Source organism: Petaurus breviceps, unplaced genomic scaffold, assembly GCF_028583685.1.
Source record: "Petaurus breviceps papuanus isolate PSGF00001 unplaced genomic scaffold, PetGlider_PUasm1.0 37, whole genome shotgun sequence".
In the NCBI taxonomy this organism is placed as follows: domain Eukaryota; kingdom Metazoa; phylum Chordata; class Mammalia; order Diprotodontia; family Petauridae; genus Petaurus; species Petaurus breviceps.
This window is the reverse complement of record NW_027186296.1, coordinates 6737113-6759342: the sequence shown is the minus strand read 5'-3', so window position 1 is coordinate 6759342 and position 22230 is coordinate 6737113. Positions and strand designations below refer to the sequence as shown.

The following is a 22230-nucleotide window of genomic DNA, read 5'->3' as shown; positions in this document are numbered from 1 at the left end:
GTCCATCTCCCTATATTCCATATTTACATGAGGTTTCCCCAGAATAAATGTATTCTTATGAGAGAAGTTATTTGTGTGTGTGTGTAGGGGGGGGGGTGTATGTTTGAATCTCCGGAATAGTACCTGATAGGCACCTAATAAATGCTCATAATGAAAATTTAAAGTACTCTATAAATGTCCATTAGTATCATGTATAAACTTACATAATGCTTATTGTATTTATAATATACTAATGTATATTATATTTGTATTATATATTATATCATACTGTATATTATAATATTGTATATTATACATCACGAAATGTAGAAATAGCTATAATATAGTATGGACTATAATCAATATATCATTATAAAATACACTATATACTTATAGATCATACTTATATTATAGCATCATATTAATATATTATATTTATTATAATATGCTACACTTATTACAATATACTATTATTATTTTATATTACATATATTTATATATAATACATACATATATTTATATTATTTTATAGTCAAGAAAAGTGCCCAGATTATGAGGCTGGGAACCCCAATATAAACTTCACTTATCTCAGTGTTTTACTTGTGGATAACATACTGAAAGGGGAAGTATATGGTAGACATCATGGAGAAATGAGGACACTGATGATACTGCAGATTCTAGACTACATATTTCCTATTCACTCTCCTTACATGTTTCTGATTCCTAGTCTTTAATATTTTTCTATACAGATGGAGCCAACCATAATGGGGCAGGGAAACCAAACAGTGGTAAAAGAATTTGTCCTAGCAGGACTATCACAGACATCTATAGGACAAGCAGGGCTCTTTGTCTTGTTCTTCTTCTTTTACGTTTTGACTTGGGTGGGCAATGTACTCATTATGGTCACAGTGGCCTCTGAAGCCCGACTAAATTCATCCCCAATGTATTTCCTCCTTGGCAACCTCTCCTTCCTGGATTTGTGCTATTCATCGGTGACTACTCCCAAACTTCTAGTCGACTTCCTGGCAGAAAAGAAGCTAATCTCCTATGGACAATGCATGGTACAGCTTTTTTTCTTGCATGTCATTGGTGCAGCTGAAATGTTCTTGCTCACAGTTATGGCATATGATCGCTATGTTGCTATCTGTCGACCTCTTCACTATACCACCATTATGAACCGGGGTATATGTTGTGTATTGGTGATTGCTTCCTGGATGGGTGGCTTTGTGCACTCTACAGTCCAGACAATTCTGACTGTCCGCCTGCCTTTTTGCGGACCAAACCAGGTAGACAACTTTTTCTGTGATGTCCCTCCAATCATCAAACTTGCCTGCACGGATACCTTTGTCATTGAATTGCTGATGGTGTCCAACAGTGGCTTGATCTCCACCAGTTGTTTTGTAGTCTTAATTTCTTCTTATGCTGCCATCTTGGTGAAGATACGTTCCAAGGAGGGACGAAGCAAAGCACTTTCCACCTGTGGCTCTCACCTCATGGTAGTGACGCTCTTTTTTGGGCCATGCATCTTCATTTATGCTCGGCCTTTCTCCACCTTCTCTGTGGACAAGTTAGTTTCTGTGTCCTACAATGTCATCACCCCCATGTTGAACCCACTCATCTATACCCTAAGGAACAAAGAAGTCAAGTCAGCAATGAGGAAAGTCTGGGTCAAGTGTTGAGTTACCTAGTGGAAGCCAGAGGCATAAAGAGATGGGGGTTAGAGGATACTAACTCCAACACAGAGAGTACAAATTTTGAATCTTCTAGGAGTGAACACCAAGATAGCAACTTAATCATTTAATTTCCCTGCAACATTGTTCTCTGCCTTTTGCTGTTAGAATTAAATGTGGAATTTAGTCCCTACCACTGTCTTTCACAAATTGTCATTCTGTCACCTGTTGTGTCTTTTTCATGCAAAGTTCTAATCATTATGTTACTCAAAAAACACTCCAGGTTTACCCATTGCCTACCAAAGCCAAGACCTAGCTTGAAGTTAAAAGACAAACCTACTCATCACTGTTTTATTCCCTTTATGTCCCCTCAGCCTCCAGCCAAACTATCACTCTTCTCCAAATATGCCATTCCTTTATTTCCTTTTGCCTTTTCTGTGCACAGTTTCCTGAATCAGTAATGCTCTCCTACTGCAGCTATACTTGTTGATGTCCTTTGTGTCATTCAAGGTCTAACTCTAATGCTGAATTTTCCAATGAAATGTTCTATAATTCCTTAAGTCAAAAATAACCTATCATGACTCTTTTATACTCTCAAAGCATTTTGTGACTATTTCTCATCAGCTGATTATGTAATAATAATATTTATATAATGTTATTTATATGTCTCTGTGCAAACTGCTTAACAAATGTTAATTTTCTAATCCTCAGAACAACCCTGTGAGGTAGGTGCTATTATTAACTCACATGTTAGAGTTGAGTAAACTGGGGTAAATAGACATTAAGTGACTCATTAAAGATCACATAGTTGGTTTCTGAGGTCAGATTTGTACTCAGTTCTTCCTGACTCTAGACCCTATGCACTGACACCAGTTGCCTTTTTTATAGTTGTATGTGAACATTTCACTATTCTTTACAGCACAGATCACGTCATCCTCTCACCACCATAACCTAACTTCTTAGATTTCATTTTGTCTTGTTGATAGAAAATCCCTTGGATTCAGAAAGATCCATGTTCATGCCTTCCCTCTTCTAAGGCTGTATATTTCTTAGCAAATCATTTCACCACTCCTTTCAATCCCCTTTAATGGTTGCTGTTCCGACTGTTCCTGATATCTTCCATTTTTTTTTTCCCTCTCCTAACCCCACCCCCAAATCCTGCTTACCATAACACATATTAGCCAAGTCTTCTTTCCTTTTTTGATTTTCATTTCTAATATTACCCACCGAATAAAATTGGTAACTGTAATGACATATCTTATCTCCACTATACCAGTGACAAAAATACCAGTTAAATTAGAGTAATATTCTTTTGGTTAAAAAAAAAAAACCTTGATATATGTTTGTTGGTGTTTTCATTTTCACATATAAGTTTTTAGGGGTCACTGACAATAGACTTGCATGCTCTACTACATATTATGTTTACCCTATAATAAATCTACAATAATTGATGATGTTGATGGTGTTGGTGTTGATGAATGGTGATGCTAGTGATGGTTGTGATTATATAGATTAATTGCAAGGGAGAAAATATTAGCATGAGAAATGTGGAAGTTTCTGTCCCTCCAGAGCTGTAGAGATTACAACAAAGGCTACTTTTGGTATCATTGAGAGTGAACTAGTTAAGATTTTTTCTATCACTTTCATGATCAAAAATCATTTACCGATAACCTAGTTGACATTGGTTCTGTGTCTCACACTGTATATAAACCAAATCTTTGTCTTTTTGGAATTTACCATTACCACCAATTTACATTAATTGAGATACTAATGTATATATCAGATTAAATTGAACAGACTGAAATCTTAAGATTACGGGAATGTGTACACTAATTAGGGATAGGAGTAGGACAAATTAAGTGCATGATTGGGTTAAAGAAAAGAACTGGAGGGGCGACCAGGTAGCACAGCGAGTAAGAGCACCGGCTCCAGTGTTGAGAAGACCTGGAGATCAAATCCCGGGCTCAGACACTTATCACCCACCCAGAAACACCTGGCCGTGTAACCTTGAGCAAGTTACTTAACCCCAATTGCTTAGGGGTGGCCAGGTGGCTCAGCGAGTAAGAGCACCGGCTCCAGTGTCCGGATGACCTGGATCAAATCCAGGCTCAGATACTCAGCACCACACCCAGAAATAACTGGCTGTGTAACCTTGAGCAAGTTACTTAACCCCGATTGCTTTAAAAAAAAATAAAGAAAAGAACTGGAAATCCTCTATCCTTATTGAGCATAAAGGAAGCAAGCATCTCTATTTTCTCAGATACCTTCTTGAAAGAAGTGGGATTTCAGAAGACATGTACATTATGGAAAAGACAATATAGTGAGTTGAGATGGACAAGAAATCTAGACCTATATTACCACCTTGTTAAAAAGTCAGTCAGAAGAAAGTAGAACAAGCAATCATCCTTATGTTTTAAGAACATAAATATAATCTACTCATCCTTATAGGCACTCAGATCTACCTCTCAGAGAAGTCAGATGCTTCATTGCTAAATAATCTCAAAACTATTTGCTTTATGAGTTCTATTTCTGACTTATATGATTTCTAGTTTTCATATCTAGACTCAGGAGAAGGATAAAGCATGAAGCATAAAAATAAAACACAGCTGCCCTAGCCTGTAGAGCAAGATATGGCAAGAGATAGACAAGGGACTGTAGGGCACAGCTTACAAGAGATGGATCTTCCCACCCTCATTCTCAAAGCTTCCAACTTTATTGGCTAGGTTCTGAGATTCCTTTGTAGGAGGTTGGTAAGAGGGCAAGAGGAATGGGGAAGAAAATATCTTATTCTATAATTAGAAAGAAAACTTGAAGGACAAATGTCTCTGGGAGAGACATTTGCTCCATCAAACACCTAACTCCCCTCTTTTATTATTAATCTCCTTTTATATATTAACCTCCATTCATATTGACTAATTTTCTCCAGTCTACAAACATGCTCATTTCCTATTTATTAAGCAAAAAAAAAAAAAGATTTTTTTCTTGACCCTGTTGGGCCCTTAAACTACTGTATTATCCTTTTGCCTCTTCTTTACTTTCACAGTTTTAGAAAAATAGTCAGGGCGATTAGGTGGCACAGTGAATAGAGCACCAGCCCTGGAGTCAGGAAGGACGTGGGTTCGGATCCGACCTCAGACACTTAACACACACACACACACACACACACACACACACACACACACACAAACTAGCTGTGTGACCTTGGGTAAGTCACTTAACCCCAATTGCCCTCCAAAAAGCAAAAAAAAAAAAAGAATTAAAAAAAAGAAAAATAGTCTACATTCAGTGATTACACTTACTGATCCTCCACTTATTCTTCAACCTTGGGAATATGGTTTCTGTCCCTATTAGATTATTTAAATTATTATCTCAACAACTTCTTAATCATTAGATTCAATTGTGATTTCTTAGTCCTAATGATCATTCACTCCTCTATAACATTTAATACTGTTCTTTCTTTATATACTCCCTTTATATACTTTATATACTCCCTTTATATACTTTATATACTCCCCTATCTGTTGACTTCTGTGACATTCTCTGGGATGTGCTGAGCTAGTTTGAAAATTTAGGATTGTTAAATTTTTGTGCCTTTAAACCTGTGACATTGGTAAGTGCCATAAGTTGGAGTTTGATTTTTTTTAATTATTGTCTGGAGTCCAAAGGTGTTAAACTTGGGCCCAGGACAAGATGAAGAACTCAAAAAAAATTGTTTGTGGCCAGGCTAAAATGAAAATGTTATTTGGGAAATGCTTAAGAAAATAAATAAAAATATAATACAACACAATGTTAGTTTGCAGGTTTTTAAGTAAATGCACTGCCCAAAGGGATGTTTTCTATTTGAGTTAGACACCAGACTCCAAACTTTAAAAATTTAAAAAGTGATGAAGAATTCAGATAATTCAGACTGAAATTAAAGTGTGTCATTCATGCATTTTTTCACAGAACTGGTTGTTAAACATTTACGAGCACACCCCATACTCTCTGCTCCCCTCCCCTCTTCATGTACCAACATCTTACAATGAATCTCAGATCCTAGTGAGTAATGTAAGAAGCACTAAGGAGTTAAGTGTAGGAAGAGAGACTTTTTTTTACAAATTATAGCCTCCAGTTGTCTAGACTGCCTCTTGATATATCTTGTTCTGAAGACTTAGCCAGCTGGGTTGTATCTTAATGCCTTGGTACTTCATCCTTTTTTCTGAGTTCCTTTTTTGTTATTAGCAAAAGGTAAACAGACACAACAAAAACCTTAAAAATATAGAAATAATCTAATGAATGTGGCCACCTCAAAATCACAATTGGAAAAACCCCTCTTAATTCCAGTTTTGGTTCCGGCTTCCCTAAAACACAGGTGAAGCCCTAAAAATGATCTTATTAATTATGTATATGTAGTATATATTATACATGTGTGTATGCCTGTTTTGAGGAGACTATGTAAGCTACTTAAACTGATGAATCCAGTTCAAAGAGCTTGGGTACCATATTACCTTAGGGCTCTTGGGATAGCATTGTAGGGTCTGAAGTATGTCTTTTCTAATTCTATAGAACTTTCAAGCTTCCATCAGTATTCTTGCCACCATTATTATGGGTTCATTGTTAGTCAGACTTTATTAGCTCTTAGAAATGGATATCATTCTACTATTATAACACTAAAGAATAATTCATAGAAAACATACCTCCAGAAAAGAATGAGATATACTCTTCCTCAAGCATGTATGGCATCCAGGGGAAAATGATCCAGAGGTTAGAGATCACATATGGCAGAGGAGTAAGTTTCTGGAAATCCTTCCGTTGGCCCAGGGAAGAAGGTTCAAGGCATTCAGGTTTTTTAAGTTATGCTTGACTCTACTCTTTTTCTCACCTCTCATATATAATCAATTGTGGATTCTACCTTCACATCACTTCACCTGTCCCCTTCTCTCTCCTTGTTAGATACCTTTTGCTATATTTCTACCTGTAATGTAATGTCAAGGAAAGGTAACTTCCCAAGGTTCAAAATACCAGCATAGGTGCTCTCCATTTTATTCAGTGACAAACCAAGAACAGAGAAGGTCAAAACATGACATCATTCAAAATACTGCATTTACTAAGTGTGATTAAATAATCTCCAAGTACTACCCCACCCCAGGACCTTCTAATCATTCAATCAATTACAAAGTACCTGTTCTAAATACTACTCCACCCCTAGGCTGTACCTTCATTTAGTCCACCACAAAACCCCTCTTCTCAAATGGAGATTAGTTTCCAAACATAAGTAAAGTACCTTCATTTGTTCAATCACAGAGCACAAAAAGGTCAAAAGTTCCCCACCCCTGGATCACAATTGAATCTACCCCAGAGTTACATCAAGTTTAAGCAAAGCACTTAATACCCAAATGGAGGTCTTTTCTTCATCTTGACAAGAGGCAGGTTCTCAGCAATCTTAGTTCCTGGGGAGACAAGGCTTAGCAAGGCCACAAGATACATTGCCAGTCCCTTCATTAATTCATCCTCTGTCTGTACAACAGTCCTAGAACCCCTGAAAACATTAGCAAAACCCTCTCCCAGGATTTCTGTAAACATACAACAAGAAAATCCTTCTTCAGGCTTCTGAACCAACAGAAAGGTTCCCAGACCCCTGCAACAACAGCACTGTCCTTCACCAGTGGACAGTATTCACTCTCTGTCTGCAGGACAGTCTCAGGGCTTCTTAACCAAAAGCCAGGTTCCAGGACTTCTTCAACAACAGGACTGTCTTTCACCAGTGGACAAATCTGGCAAAACAACATCAAAATAGACAGACAAAGTACCAGCAAAACAGGCATGTCTCCTCAGTCCTTGGCAGCTCAGGGGGCAGGTCCAGGGCAATTCAAAGTGACCCCCAGCAATTCTCTCAGTCTCTCTCTGCCTCCACGAGGTGCGGCTTCCAAAAAATTCTTCTGCCTCTCTCTTGTCTCTCCAAATCTACGTCACCAGCTCCTCCCAGTTCAGGACTCTCTTTTCACTTCAACAAGTCCATCCCACAGGTGGGATTAACAAACTCTGGGTTTTAACACAATCAATTTGAAAACCAAGCCAATACAGGGGAATCTTTATATTCCATTACTATCACACTACCTGACAATGAACTCCTTTATATGGAATCTAAAGCCCTTAGACTCCTTCCTACATTTTCAAGTAGACAAGAAAGTATGAATATTATTCTCTTTTATGCATTCTATATTTCAACAAAACTGGTCCTCTTATTCCTTTCCATACATGACATAGGTCAATATTTTATTTATCTAACTGTACTTCTCAGTTATAAGAAATGGTTATATTGGGTGGGGTGGGTGGTATTAGGAAATAACAGTGATCTGTTTTCCCCTCAACATATTTATTTATATTTAGCTTTCAACATTCATTTCCACAAGATTTTGAGTTACAAATTGTCTCCCCATATTTCCCCTACCCCTCACCCAAAGATATCAAGCTTACTGAATACACCTTCCCCCACTCTGTTCTTTCTTATATCCTCCCCTGTCTCCCCCTAACTTTCTAGTAGGGCAAGATGGATTTCGATACCCCAGTGCCTGTATATCTTATTTCCCAGTTGCATGTAAAAAACAATTTTTAACATTTGTTTCTAAAACTTTGATTTCCAAATTCTTTCCCTTCTTCTCTCCTCACCCCCCACCACTAGGAAGACAAGCAATTCAATATAGGTTGTACATGTGTAATTACACAAAATGTTTCCATAGTAATTATATCGTGAATTATATGTCCCTCTATCCTATCCCGCCCCCCCACTTATTCTGTTTTCTACTTTGACCCTGTCCCTTTTCAAAAGTGTTTGCTTCTAAGTACCCTCTCCCCCAATCTACCCTCCCTTCTATCATCCTCCCTCTCATCCCCTTCCCCCCTACTTTCCTGTAGGGTAAGATACCCAATTGAGTGTGAATGTTATTCCATCCTTAATCCAAATTCAATGAGAGTAAGGTTGACCCATTCCCTGTCACATTCTTGCTCTTCCCCTCCATTGTAACAGTTTTCTCTTGTCTGTTTTATATGAGATAATTTACCCTATTCTACCTCTCCCTTCCTCCTTCTCCAAATATTTTCCTCTCTCACCTCTTAATTTTATTTTTTAGATATCATCCTTTCATATTCAAGTCATCCTGTGCCCTCTATTTATACATGTACACACATATGCACACACTCACAAATATATTTATACCCACATACACCCTTACATATATATACATATATATTCCCTTCAACTATCCTCATACTGAGAAAAGTCTCATGAGTTACAATTATCTTTTTTTCCATGTAGTAATGTAAATAGTTCAACTTTAATAAGTTCCTTATGATTTCTTTTTCCTGCTTATATTCTCATGATTCTCTTTGTTCTTGCATTTGAAAGTCAAATTATCTGTTCAGCTCTATTTTTTTCTTCAAGAATTTCTGAAAGTTCTCTATTTCATTGAATGACCATATTTTCCCCTGAAGCATTATACTGAGTTTTGCTGATAGATCCTTCATGTAGGCTTTCCAGGCTGCCTTCAGCAGGAGATTTGTTTCTCTCTGTCACTTTGTGGGTTCTATAAGTCTAAAATTTGTTTAGAGTCATTTTTTACAGATATTGGAGATAGTGCTTTTAATCTGCCATCTTGGCTCCATTCCAGTGATCTTTTTTCTAAGCATCAACAAATCACTTTTAAGGGAAAAAAGAGAAATGTCTACAGGCAGAGCTACTTAACCTGGGAAAGATGGTTCTAAACAATGCAACTTTCATTGCAGGAAAATCATGCACATCTGGAGACTAGAAAATTATTGTATCCATTGCCTAAGAAACATTAGAATAATAAATTTAAACTTAGTGGTTAAGACTGTAAGCCAAGTTTTTAAAGCTTTTTTGAAATGCTGGCTTGGAATATTGAAGCAGAATATCCTTCCCTAGAGTACATTGACAGTAAGCTAGCTATGAACGGAGGTGAGAAGTATATGGATAATATTGATTCAGACATAATGATGCTTGAGATCAGAGGGAAGAATGAAGATAAATGTTCAGGTATTTTCTGTTCTTTAAGAAGGAACTATATTTTAGTAGTTAAGTGTTACTAAGAAAATCTTTTTCTGAGAAAACAGTGATTGCAGAAGAAAGCTATTTCTAGAAGAAAGGCATTATAGTCTCTCTTGAAATCATGAAGGGACATAAAGGAGACAGTTGGGGAAGGGAATACTTACCTGGAAAGAACAGGAGATATGTGGAATGGGCTGTTCTAAGCATCAACTGGGATCAGGCAAAAATAACAAGAACAATTGTGGCAGATAAAAGAGAGGAAGGAGCCTCAAAGAACCTGGAACTGAGATACTACAAAAATGGAAGAAGGCAAAGTCATCTGAATTGGAAACTGTAGCAAAAGAAGAATGAAAAATGTAATAGTAATCATTTAGATGGCCATTAGAGGAATCAATTTATTGTTATAGATTTTAGATGTGGAAGACAAGAAATATTTGTATTGCTATAGGTACTTTAAAAATCCTTTCTGGAGTCCCTTATTTCATATAATTTTGCTTTGCTCCTAGATCCACAAATACAGGAGGCACTATGACATGGAAAGAATGCCAAGTATTCAGTCAGAGGACCTGGACTCATATCTCCTATCTGCCACTCACCACCTGTGTGATCTTGGGAAATGACAACCATTTTAGCCTTCAATTTCTCATCTGTAAAATGATGGTGATGTCCCATTCAGATCTTAATCTATGATCCTTCATTTTGTTTCTATCTCCTCAATATTATTTGTATATAGCCACTTACCTAGCTGCCACCCTGGTGCAAACCCTCATCATCCATGGTGCAGACTCTCATAATTTCATATCTGGACTATAACATTGCCCTTTAATTAGCCTCCCTCTAGTCTCCTATCACTCTAGTACTTTAATACATCATCCATTATGCTGCCAAAGTGATTTTCCTAAAGCTCAAGTCTAATCAGGTCACTCCCCTACCTTATAAACTCTAGTGGTTCCTATTTCCTCCAGAATCAAATATAAAATTCTCTGTTTGGCCTTGAAAGCTCATTGGAATTAGACCTCTTCCTATCGTTCTAGTCTTCTTATGTTTTACTCCACACCATGTAATCTAATCTCCAGAAATACTGACTTCCTTTCTCTTCCTCAGATACAGCCCCCCATCTCTCCAATCCAATCTAATAAATATTTATTAAGCAATTACTATGCACCTAGCACTGTGCTAATAGCTGGGGATATAATTAATTAAAAGAAAGATAGTTCCTGCCCTCAAGGACCTTACAATTTAAGGGAAGGAGGAAAAAAAAAAAAAAAGACAGGATGGAACCACCAAAGTGTGCCTGGCACACTTGTTCTATGGAATAAAAAAAATCAAACAAAAACAGGAAAGGCAGCAGATGCAGAGTGGAGTGAACCCAAAATCCAGTTTCTTCCCTCTATAAAGGAAGTCTTTGGGAGGAATTTGGTACTCTATCCTCCAGCCCTCCTATAAGAGGGGAAAGGAGAAGATGGTGTCAATCAAGGCTTGAGTGAACAGAAGAGTCATGAGATTGAAGATGATGAATTTATCTTTTCATAGGATGACTCCTAGGTCTCCATCCTCATCTCCACATCCTGGCATGCCTGACTTCTTTCAAGGTTCAGCTCAAATCCGATGTTCTGCAGGAAGTCTTTTCAGGTTCTCCCCTTGCTCTCCCCCACCACTAGTAATATTCTACCTCTGAAATTGCCTTGAATTTACAATGTATATATTTTATGTAAACATTTTTGTATGTTGCCTCTGACATTAGAATATGAGCTCCTTGAAGACAGGAAAATTGTTTTTGCCTTTTATTATATCTCTAGCACTTAGTATAGTGCCTGGCACAGGGTAAATGCCTAATAAATGCTATTTGACTCTACACAAATGACAATATAAAAATTATATTTTCCTCTAGATGAGCACTTGCTCTGAAAATTATAGAGATTCAAAACATGTTTTGATATTCCCCTGAACATACCTTCTCCCTATATGATCAAGAAACTGATAAAATAATGACCTTTAGGTTTCAGAGTTGAAAAAAATAGAGTGAAAAATTGTGCTGGAGCCAGCTTCAATTCATTAGGAGAAGCTGTTTGTTAATTTTCATTTATGCTTTAGAAATAAGTAAAATATACAAACCAGGGTTTTATTTATTATCTAAACTTAGGAAAGTAATGGAGAAAATATTAACAATTCAAAATAAGCTTTAAAAAATTTTGAGAGCCAGTTGTTAAAGGCACAGCCTTTCCTCATATACATATTAGTTTTCCAATGACTGAGATCTCTGTAATACAAAACGTTTTGAATGTTTGCCAAGTATTCTATGAATTTATGTTACATAATCAGTGAAATAGCATCTTTCCCTCAATCAGAGAACAGGGTATAGTGGGAAAAGCCTAGGACATGGAATTACAAGGTCTGGGTTCAAATCCTTCTTCCCATTCTTACTAGCTATGTCACCATAGCTAAGTCATTTCCTTTCTCTGGAACAGAGTTTCCTCAAATAAATAAACATATGAAATGCACTATATACCAAGGCACCAGGATAGGTGCTGAGTTACAAAGAAAAAAATTAAGCACCTCTTGTCCTCAGGGAACTTCCATTTTCTTAAGGGTATGCAATGGAAGAAATAGGCAGAAAAGTAAATATAATGTAAATATAATGCAGGGAAATATCACTTTCATCACTTACAACCAGAGGAATTAGGAAAGGTCACACTTAGGCAGTGTTACCTGAGCTGAACCTTGAACAAAGCCAAGGACTCTAAGAGTCAGAGGTAAGAGGAGAGCCATTTTATTCCTAGAGTAAAAACTCTATAAGTTTGATGGGAAAAGGAATGCAAAATTCAGACAATAGCAAGTAGCCCAATTTAGTCAGAAAGCCAAGTTTGGTGTGTGTGTGTGTGTGTGTGTGTGTGTGTGTGTGAGAGAGAGAGAGAGAGAGAGAGAGAGAGAGAGAGAGAGAGAGAGAGAGAGAGAGGGAGGGAGGTGTGTGTGTGCTTCAATCTGGATTCAAATTCAGTTCTTTCTAGTTCTTTCTCTGGATGTAGACATCTCTCTCCATCATGAGTCTTTTGGGATTGACTTATATCACTGCATTACTGAGAAGAGTCCAGTCTATCATAGTTGGTCATCACACATATGTTATGTCTGTAATTGTGTACAAACTTCTCCTGGTTTACCCAGAAACACCTGGCTGTGTAACCTTGAGCAAGTTACTTAACCCCAATTGTTTAGGGGCAGCCAGGTGGGTCAGCGGGTAAGAGCACCGCTCCAGTGTCAGGATGACCTGTATCAAATCCAGGCTCAGATACTCAGCACCACACCCAGAAATAACTGGCCATGTAAGCTTGAGCAAGTTACTTAACCCTGATGGCTTAAAAAAAAAAAAACTTCTCCTGGTTCTACTCTTTTCACTCAGCATCAGTTCATATAAGACTCTCTAGGTAAATATGAAGTTCATCTGCTCTTTGTTTCTTATACCACAATAGTATTCCATTACATGCATATACCACAACTTGTTCAGCCATTCCCCAGTTGATGGGCTCCCCTTTAATTTCCAATACTTTGCCACCACAAAAAGAGCTGCTATAATTATTTTTGTACATATGGATCTTCCTCCCACTTCATGATCTCTTTAGGATAAAACCCTAAAGAGGTATTGCTGGGTCAAAGGATATGAAATTATTTATATCCATTTGGGCATAATTCCAGATTGCTCTCCAGAAAGACTGGATCAGTTCACAACTCCACCAGCAATGCATTAGTGTTCCAATTTGCCCACATCCTCTGCAGCAATTATGGTTTTCCTGTTTTGTCATCTTAGCCAATATGACTGCTGAGATGTGATACCTCAGAGTTGTTTTGATTTGCATTTCTCTAATCAGCAGTGATTTAGAGCATTTCATCATATGCTTATAGATATCTTTAAATTCTTTCTCTGAAAACTGCCTGTTCATATCCTTTGACCATTTATCAATTGGAGAATGATTTGTATTCTTATAGATTTAACTCAATTATCTGTACATTTTAGAAATGAGTCCTTTATCAGAGACATAGGATGTAAAAAGTCTTACCAAATTTCCCACCTCCCTCTTAATCTTGGTTACATTGACTTTGTTTGTACAGAAACTTTTCAATTTAATGTAATCAAAGTTATCCATTTTGCATTTTATGATGCTCTCTAATTCTTGTTTTGTCATAAAGTCTTTCCCTCTCCACAAATCTGACAGGTAAACTATTCCCTGCTTTCCCAGGTTGCTTACAGTATCAACCTTTATACCTAGATCATGCACCCATTCAGAAATGATTTTGGTATATGGTGTTAGATAATGGTCTATGCCCAGGTTCTGCCATATTATGTTCCAGTTTTCCCAGCAGTTTTTGTCAAATAATGCATTCTTATCCCCAAAACTGGAGTCTTTGGGTTTATCAAACAATAGATTGTTATAGTCATTGATTGCTGAGTCTTGTGTGCCCAATCTATTCCATTTATCCACTACTCTATTCCTCAGCCAGTGCTAAGTAGTTTTGATGAATGCTGCTTTATAGTACAGATTAAAATCTGGTATAGGTAGGCCACCTTCCCTAGTACTTCTTTTCATTAATTCCCTTGATATTCTGTACCATCAGTTCTTCCAAATGAATTTTGTTACTAATTTTTCTAGCTCTATAGAGTAGTTTTTTGATAAATTGATTGGTGTGGCACCAAATATATAATTTAATTTGGTTAAAATTGTCATTTTTATTATATTAGCTCAATCCAGCCATGAGTAATTGATATTTTTTTCCAATTAGTTAGATCTGACTTTATTTGTGTGATAAGTGTTTTGTAGTTGTGATAGTTTAAGACCTGGGTTCATTTGGTAGGTAGATTCCCAAGTGTTTTATAATGTCTGCAGTAAATTTAAATGAGATTTCTCTTTCTATCTCTTGCTGTTGAATTTCTTTAGAAATATACAGGAATGCCGAGGATTTATATGGGTTTATTTTGTATCCTGCTACTATGCCAAATTTATTTATTATCTCAAGTAGTTTTTTACTTGATTCTCCAGGATTCTCTAAATATATCATCATATCATCTGCAAAGAGTGATAGCTTGGTCTCTTCTTTGTCTAATTTGATTCCTTTGATTTCTTTTTCTTCTTTAATTGCTACAGCTAACATTTCTAGTACCAGATTGAATAAGAGGGGTGATAGTGCACACCCTTGTTTCACTCTTGATCTTATGGGAAATGCTTCTAGTTTGTCTCCACTACATATAATATTTGCTGATGGTTTTAAATAGATGCTACTTATTATTTTAAGGAAAGCTCCATTTATTCCTATACTTTCTAGTGTTTTTAATAGGAATGGATGTTGTATTTTGTCAAAAGACTTTTCTGCATCTACTGAGATAATCATGTGGTTTCTGCTAGTTTTATTGTTGTTATTATCAATTATACTTGTGGTTTTCCTAATATTAAATCATCCTTGCATTCCTGGAATAAATCCTACCTGATAAAATTGTATTATTCTTGTGATAAGTTGCTGTAGTATTTTAGCTAATATTTTCTATAAAATTTTTGCATCTATATTCATGAGGGAACTTCATCTATAACTTTCTTTCTCTGTTTGATCTCTTCCTGATTTAGGTATCAGTACCATATTTGGGTCATAAAAAGAATTTGGTAGGAATACTTTTTCAGTAATTTTCCCATATAGTTTGTAGAGTATTCGAATCAGTTGTTCTTTAAATGTTTGATAAAATTTACTGGTAAATACATCTGGCTCTGGAGATTTATTTCCTAGGGAGTTCACTGATGGCTTGTTTGAATTCTTTTTCTGAGATGAGGTTAAGTAATTTACTCCCTCTTCAGTTAATCTGAGCAACTTGTATTTTTGTAAATATTCATACATTTCACTAAGATTGTCAAATTTATGAGCATACAGTTGGGAAAATTATTCCTAATTATTGCATTGATTTCCTATTCATTGGAGGTACATTTACACTTTTCATTTTTGATACTCATAATTTGGTTTTTTTCTTTTTTTATCATATTGACTAAGGGTCTATCAATTTTATTGTTTTTTTTTTCATAAAACTAGCTCTTAGTTTATTTATTAATTAAATAGTTTTCTTAATTTCAATTTTATTAATTTCTCCATTGGTTTTCAATATTTCTAAGTTAGTATTTAATTAGGGATTTTCAATTTGTTCTTTTTCTAGGTTTTTCAATTGCATTCCCAATTCATTGACCTATCTTTTCTCTAATTTATTCATGTATGCACTCAGGCATATAAAATTTCCCCTAAGAGGATGGTGGAGTAGAAGCATGACCTCCCCAAGGCCCTGGCTTCCACCTTCCCCAATCCATGTAAAAAGGGAACTCTAAACAAACTTTGGAGCTGCAGAACCCACAAAATGACACAGAGCAGCTAACCTCCCACTGAGGACAGCCCAGCAGGACAGTAGGAATCCAGCACAGTGCTCTGGGAGAGGAGCCCAGCCCCATGCCTGAGACCCAGGGCAGGCATGACCAGCCATTCAGCTGAGGAACTCCAGATGAGCAGCACCTGTGGCCATTTCCAGATTTATCAACACATAGATGCAAAGGACAAGGTGAGAGGTCAGTGCAGTCTGGACTTTGGGACCCAGTAAGTGGGAGTGAGTGGCTTTTGCCCATGGGGCAAGAAGCCACTGAGACCCCAGCACAGCCAGCCAGCACCACGTGGCAAGTTCAGCTCCTGGCCTGCAGAGTGTAGGGGGACCAAGCACCAGTCTGAGGGGTAATGACTCTTGTGTTAACCTGCTTGGATATGGATTGCAGTCTATGGTGGAGGTCCTGCGGTGTGTGTCCAGCTTGCCAGAGCAAGTGGAGACCGAGAGGGCACCCATCTAATAACTCCAGCAGCTGAGAAAACCCCAGCAATTTGGGATGAAAGCTCCCCTGTCTGGTGGCAGAATCCTACTCTGGAAAAAAGCCCAAGGGTCAAGTGACTGGGGGGCAACATGACCAGGCAAAGGAAACAAAGCAGACAGAAGATTCCAACATTAGACTCCTATTTTGGGGACACAAAGCAGCAAAGCATGGAACAGGAGGAAGACAGTGAAGTCAGAACTCCTGCACCAAAAGATTGAAAGGAAAATACAAGCTGGTTACAGGCCATAGTGGACCTTAAGAAGCAGATAAGAGAAGTGGAGGAAAAATTGGGAAAAGAAATTAAAACAATGCAGGAAAATTATGAAAGGAGCGTCAATACCCTGACTGAGGAAAATAACAGCTTAAAAAACAGACTGACTCGTATGGCAAAAGAGGCTCAAAAAGGCAATGAGGAGAAGAATGCCTTAAAAAGCTGAATTTGTCACATGGAAAAAGAATCTCAAGAGCTCACTGAGGAGAACCATTGCTTCAGAATTAGATTGGAGCAAATGGAAGCTAATGACTTTATGAGAAATCAAGATGCTGTTAAACAGATCCAAACAAAAGAAAGATTAGAAGGCAATGTGAAATATCTCATGGGAAAAACCACTGACCTGTAAAATAGATCCAGGAGAGACAATTTAAAAATTATTGGACTACCTGAAAGCCATGATCAAAGTAAGAACCTAGAAATCATCCTCCAGGAAGTTCTCAAAGAAAACTGCCTTGATATATTAGAACCAGAGGGCAAAATAGAGGTTGAAAGAATCCACCAATCACCTCCTGAAAAAGATCCCAAAAAGAAAACTCCTAGGAATATTATAGCCAGGTTCCAGAATTCCCAGATTAAGGAGAGAATATTACAAGCAGCCAGGAAGAAACAATTTGAATATTGTGGAAACACAATCAGGATAACCCAGGATCTGTTAGCTTCTACACTGAGGGATCGAAGGGCTTGGAATATAATATTCCGGAGGTCAAAGGAGCTGGGATTAAAACCAAGAGTCAACTACCCAGCAAAACTGATTATCATGTTTCAGGGGAAAATATGGTCATTCAGTGGAATAGAGGACTTTCAAGCATTCTTGCTGAAAAAACCAGAGTTGAATAGAAAATCTGACATTCAGATACAAGAAGCAAGAGAAGCATGAGAAGGTAAACAGGGAAAAGAAATCATAAGGAACTTATCAAAGTTGAACTATTAACATTCCTACATGGAAAAACAATAATTGTAACTTATGAAACATTTCTCAGTATTTAAAGGCAATAGAAATATATCTATCTATCTATCTATCTATCTATCTATCTATCTATCTATCTATATATATAATGTGTACATATGAGGGTATATGGGCATATGAATACATATGTGAATGTGTGTATATATGTTTACAGGTATGCATATACAGAGGGCACAGGACCAATTTAACAGGAAGGAATGATACTTAAAAGGTAAAATTAAGAGGTGAGAGAGGAATTTAATGAGAGGAGATGGGGAGAGACAAATTGGGTAAACTATCTCATACAGAAGAGGCAAGGGGAAATGGTTACAATGGAGGGGAAGAATAGGAAGGAAAAAGGGAAAGGGTAAACCTTATTTACATTGAATTTGGCTTGAGGAGGGAATGAAATACATATTAAATAGGGTATATCACCCTCCAGGAGAGTAGGGGGGAAGTAGCTGAGAGGGGGGATGATGGAAGGGGGGGCAGGGTGGGGGGAGGGAAGTTGGAAGCACCCACTTTTGAAAAGGGATGGGATAAAAGTAGAGAATAGAACAAGTAGGAGGTGGGATAGGAGGGAGAGAAATACAGTCAGTCTTTTGCAATATATCTACTATGTTGTTGTTTTGCATTAGCCACACATGTACAACCTATACTGAACTGCTTATCTTCCCAGTAAGTGTGGGTGACAAGGAAGGAAGGAAATGAATCTGGAATTCAAAGTTTTAAAATTAAATATTCAAATATATGTGTGTGTGTGTATCCTATTATTAATACTATTTTACATGTAATTGGGAAATAAGATATACAGGTATTGAGGCATAGAGATCCACTGGAAAAATTGAAAGGGATATGGGAGAAAATATGGGAGAGAGCAGATTGGAGGAGGGGATATCCTGTGTGACTGCTATTTTGGGGCGGTGGGTAGGGGAAACATGGGGAGATAATTTGTAACTTGAAATCGGGCAGAAAAGAATGATGCAAATCAGAAGTTAATAAAGCATTTAAAAAATGCACTGGGCTGAGAGTCAGGAAGATCCACGTTCAAATTAGACTTCAGACGTTTATCCTAGACAAGTGACTTAAAATACATTTGTCTCAGTTTCTTCAACTGTATAATCGCAATAATGATAGCATATACTTCACGGGACTGCTGGGAGGATCAAATGTAATGATATTAGTAAAAGCACTTAGTACAGTACTTGACACATAATATATTCTATGTAAGTGGATATGCTTTCCCTTCACCATTGCGCTATATGCTTCTTATGGAAAGGGAATGTGCATTATAATCTAAGGATAGTGATGGAGATGGAACAAATACTGTTCAGTCATTTTTTAGTCACATTCAACTCCATGACCCCATTTGGGATTTTCTTGGCAAGGATACTAAAGTGGTTTGCCATTTCCTTCTCCAAATCATTTTTACACATGAGGAAGCTGAAGGCAAACAGGGTTAAATGACTTGCCCTGCTCACACAGTAAATAAGTGTCTGAGGCCAGATTTGAACTTGGGAAGATGAATCTTCCTGACTCTTGGCCAAGAGCTCTTTCTACTATGTTCATGGAATAAATGGCTACTGATTAATTCTACACTAATAGCCAAAATTCTGTTTACAAGTACATTTTGGCTATTAAATTGATACTGGTTAATGAGATACTGAAAGGCAAAATAAAATATACATTATTTATAAACAGAATTTTCTTGAAAAAAATAATAAAACTTCCCCTCAGAACTGACTTTAATGTATCCCACAAATTTTGGTATATTGTCTCATTATTATCATTCTCTTGAATGAAATTACTGATTGTTTCCATAATTTCTTGTTTGACCCACTCATTCTTTTGGAATAAATTTTTCAATTTCAAATTAGTTTTTAGTCTATCTATCCATGGCCCTTTATTGCATATAATTTTTATTGCATCATGATCTGTGAGTGATGCATTTAATATGTCTGCCTTTCTGCACTGAATTGTGAGGTTTCTATGCCCTAGATAGAACACGGTTGATTTTTTGAGTATGTGCCATAAACTGCTGAGAAGAAAGTATATTCCTTTTTATACCCATTCAGTTTTCTCCAGAGACCTATCATATCTAATCTCTCTAAAAGTCTATTCACTTCCTTAACTTCTTTCTTATTTAGTTTGAGGTTAGATTTATCAAGTTCATAAAGGGGAAGATTAATTTACCCCACTAGTATAGTTTTGCTATGTATTTCTAATTCTATATGCTATGAAATTTCTAATTCCCTAAACTTCTCCTCTAGGAATTTGGATGCTATACCACTTGGTGCATATTTGTTAAGTAATGATATTGCTTCATTCTCAATGGTGCCTTTTAATAGGATATAGTTTCCTTCCTTATCTCTTTTAATTAGATCTATTTTTGTTTTTGCTTTATCTGAGATAAGGATTGCTACCCCTGCTTTTTTTTTTTAACTTTAGCTGAGGCATAATATATTCTACTCCAGCCTTTTACCTTTACCCTGTGGGTATCCATTTGTTTCAAATGTGTTTCTTGTAGACAGCATATTGTAGGATTCTGGTTTTTAATCCATTCTGCTATCCACCTCTGTTTTATGAGAGAGTTCATCCCATTTACATTCACAGTAATGATGATTGTCTATCTCTTCCTCTCCATCCTATTCCCTCCCCTGCTTATGTTTTTGTTTCTCATTTCTCCCTTCCCCCTCCTTAAGGGCTTTCATTTTGATCACCACCTCCCTCAGTGTTCCCACCTGGTGACAACCCCCCTTCTTTACCTACCTTCTCCCCTTAATACTATTGCCCTCCTCTCTAATCCCTCCTTTTTTATCCCTCCCTTACTCTCCTACTGCCTATAGGACACAATAGATTTTTATACTTATCAGAGTATGTTATTCCCTCTTTGACCCAAAACCAATGAGAGTAAATTTCATACAGTGCTCCTTTCTCTCCCTCCTTTCCCTCTATCTAATGAGTTTTTGTTTCTTTTCACATTAGAATCTTAAACTCAACTGATTATGTTGATCCCTCTTTGAAACCAGAACCAGTGAGAATAATGATCAAATGATGTTCCTCTCCCTCTTTCCTTCCCCTCTACTATAGTGTGATTTTTTTGCCACTTCATATGGCATAATTTACCTTTTTCTGTTTCATCCTTTCCTTTTATCCCATTACAGTCTGTAAGGGTTATGGGATTTAAAGATCTCCCATGCCCCATGGACGTGCTGACATAGCAGAGCAAGAAAAAAAAAAAAAGCCGGCCAACGGGTCCTGGGTTGGGCGTTGGGGGGGGTTTCTTTTTTTTTTTTTGAGTTAGGACTCCGGCTGAGCACTGCCAGGGGCCGGAGCTGCTGGGAGCGGTGCTTCCAGGGCGCTGGGTGGTTGCTGTGAGTGGGGAGAGGAGGACCTTTACCTGAGGTAGCCTGTTCTGTTTTAAAGGCTTGAAAATGTGGGTGCTTTCTACTTTATCTACCTGTGCCAATATCATAACTACTCTGATGGCTTTCACTTTCTGGTTTTGGGACTCAGTCTTTCGGTATCTTAATAAATTTTCTAGTTTATTTCCCCAAATGGCAAACCTGACGTATTTTGTGATGGATAATTATATCAGCATATTTGTAATCTCTATAGGCATTGTGAATATGGCATTGCTGATACATTTGGCGACGAGGATGGGATCACAAAATGTCAGGCCTCTATTTGGAGGCAGTGGGGCTTTAGAGGGAGAAATGGCTATTCCAGGATGGGAGGATTTGCCTTATTCCTCTCTAGCCAGAGAATGGGCTAAAAGCACAGGGCCCTGTGAAAACTGGGAACCAAGGCTAAAAGAGGGAGAACCTGGAGATTTGGAAAGATGTTTGAAAGCAATACCCATAGAACCAGGCAAAGAACTGGCAGGAGTGTGCAGGAGAGGCTGGGTGTTGCTAACAAGTTATCGCCTTATGTGTAAAAGTAGGGATAAGCTGCTGAAGGAAAGAGCTAGGATGGCTAGGGAGTCAGCTGGTTTGCCTGAGGATTCTTCTGTGTCACAGTACTCAGAAGAGCAAACTGGAGGGACCCATGTGGTCCAGGAGCAAGCTACTGTTCATGTAGCTAAAAGGAAGCAAAAAACGAGCAGAAGGAATGTGCATGCAGCTTTTGTACAGGCTGGGCAGAGTTGCCCTGACAGCTTCCAGGAGAATGTGTGTGAGGAGAATGGAACAAGGTTAGATGAGGAGTCTCCTAATGTAGAAGCTCTCCCCATACGAAGAAGAAGGCAGGAGAACCACCGAGGCAAAACAGAGTCCAGGGAGATAATTGAGGATTTCACTCAACAGGAGATCACTGATATATTGAGTAGATTTACCCAAAGAATGGGGGAGTCTTTAGTGTCTTGGATAGTAAGAATCACTGATGAAGGCGCAGGAGGAATAACACTGGACAATGAGGACTGTTTAAAATTCATAAGTATC

General features: G+C 37.5%; 1 protein-coding gene across 2 annotated transcripts; it reads left to right on the top strand.

Moving 5' to 3' along the window:
• The first annotated feature begins 743 nt into the window (after nucleotides 1-743).
• On the top strand, nucleotides 744-5533 carry LOC138168423 (olfactory receptor 4Q2-like). Of its 2 annotated transcripts, XM_069097449.1 has the most exons (2): nucleotides 744-1640; nucleotides 5340-5533. In XM_069097449.1, the coding sequence occupies exons 1-2, from the start codon at nucleotides 744-746 to the stop codon at nucleotides 5412-5414; spliced, it is 972 nt and encodes a 323-aa protein (XP_068953550.1). In that variant the 3' UTR covers nucleotides 5415-5533. The 2 variants fall into 2 exon arrangements, with proteins under 2 accessions (XP_068953550.1, XP_068953551.1); XM_069097450.1 differs by lacking the exon at nucleotides 5340-5533 and having other exon boundaries at nucleotides 744-1658.
• The last annotated feature ends 16697 nt before the right edge of the window (nucleotides 5534-22230 follow it).

Bases quoted from the DNA above. Each gene is read 5' to 3' on its own strand.
- LOC138168423 (XM_069097449.1), top strand. From the start codon at position 744: ATGGGGCAGGGAAACCAAACAGTGGTAAAAGAATTTGTCCTAGCAGGA. The intron at 1,641-5,339 runs GTCTGGGTCAAG...GCCCAGGACAAG, and splicing joins TCAAGTCAGCAATGAGGAAA to ATGAAGAACTCAAAAAAAAT.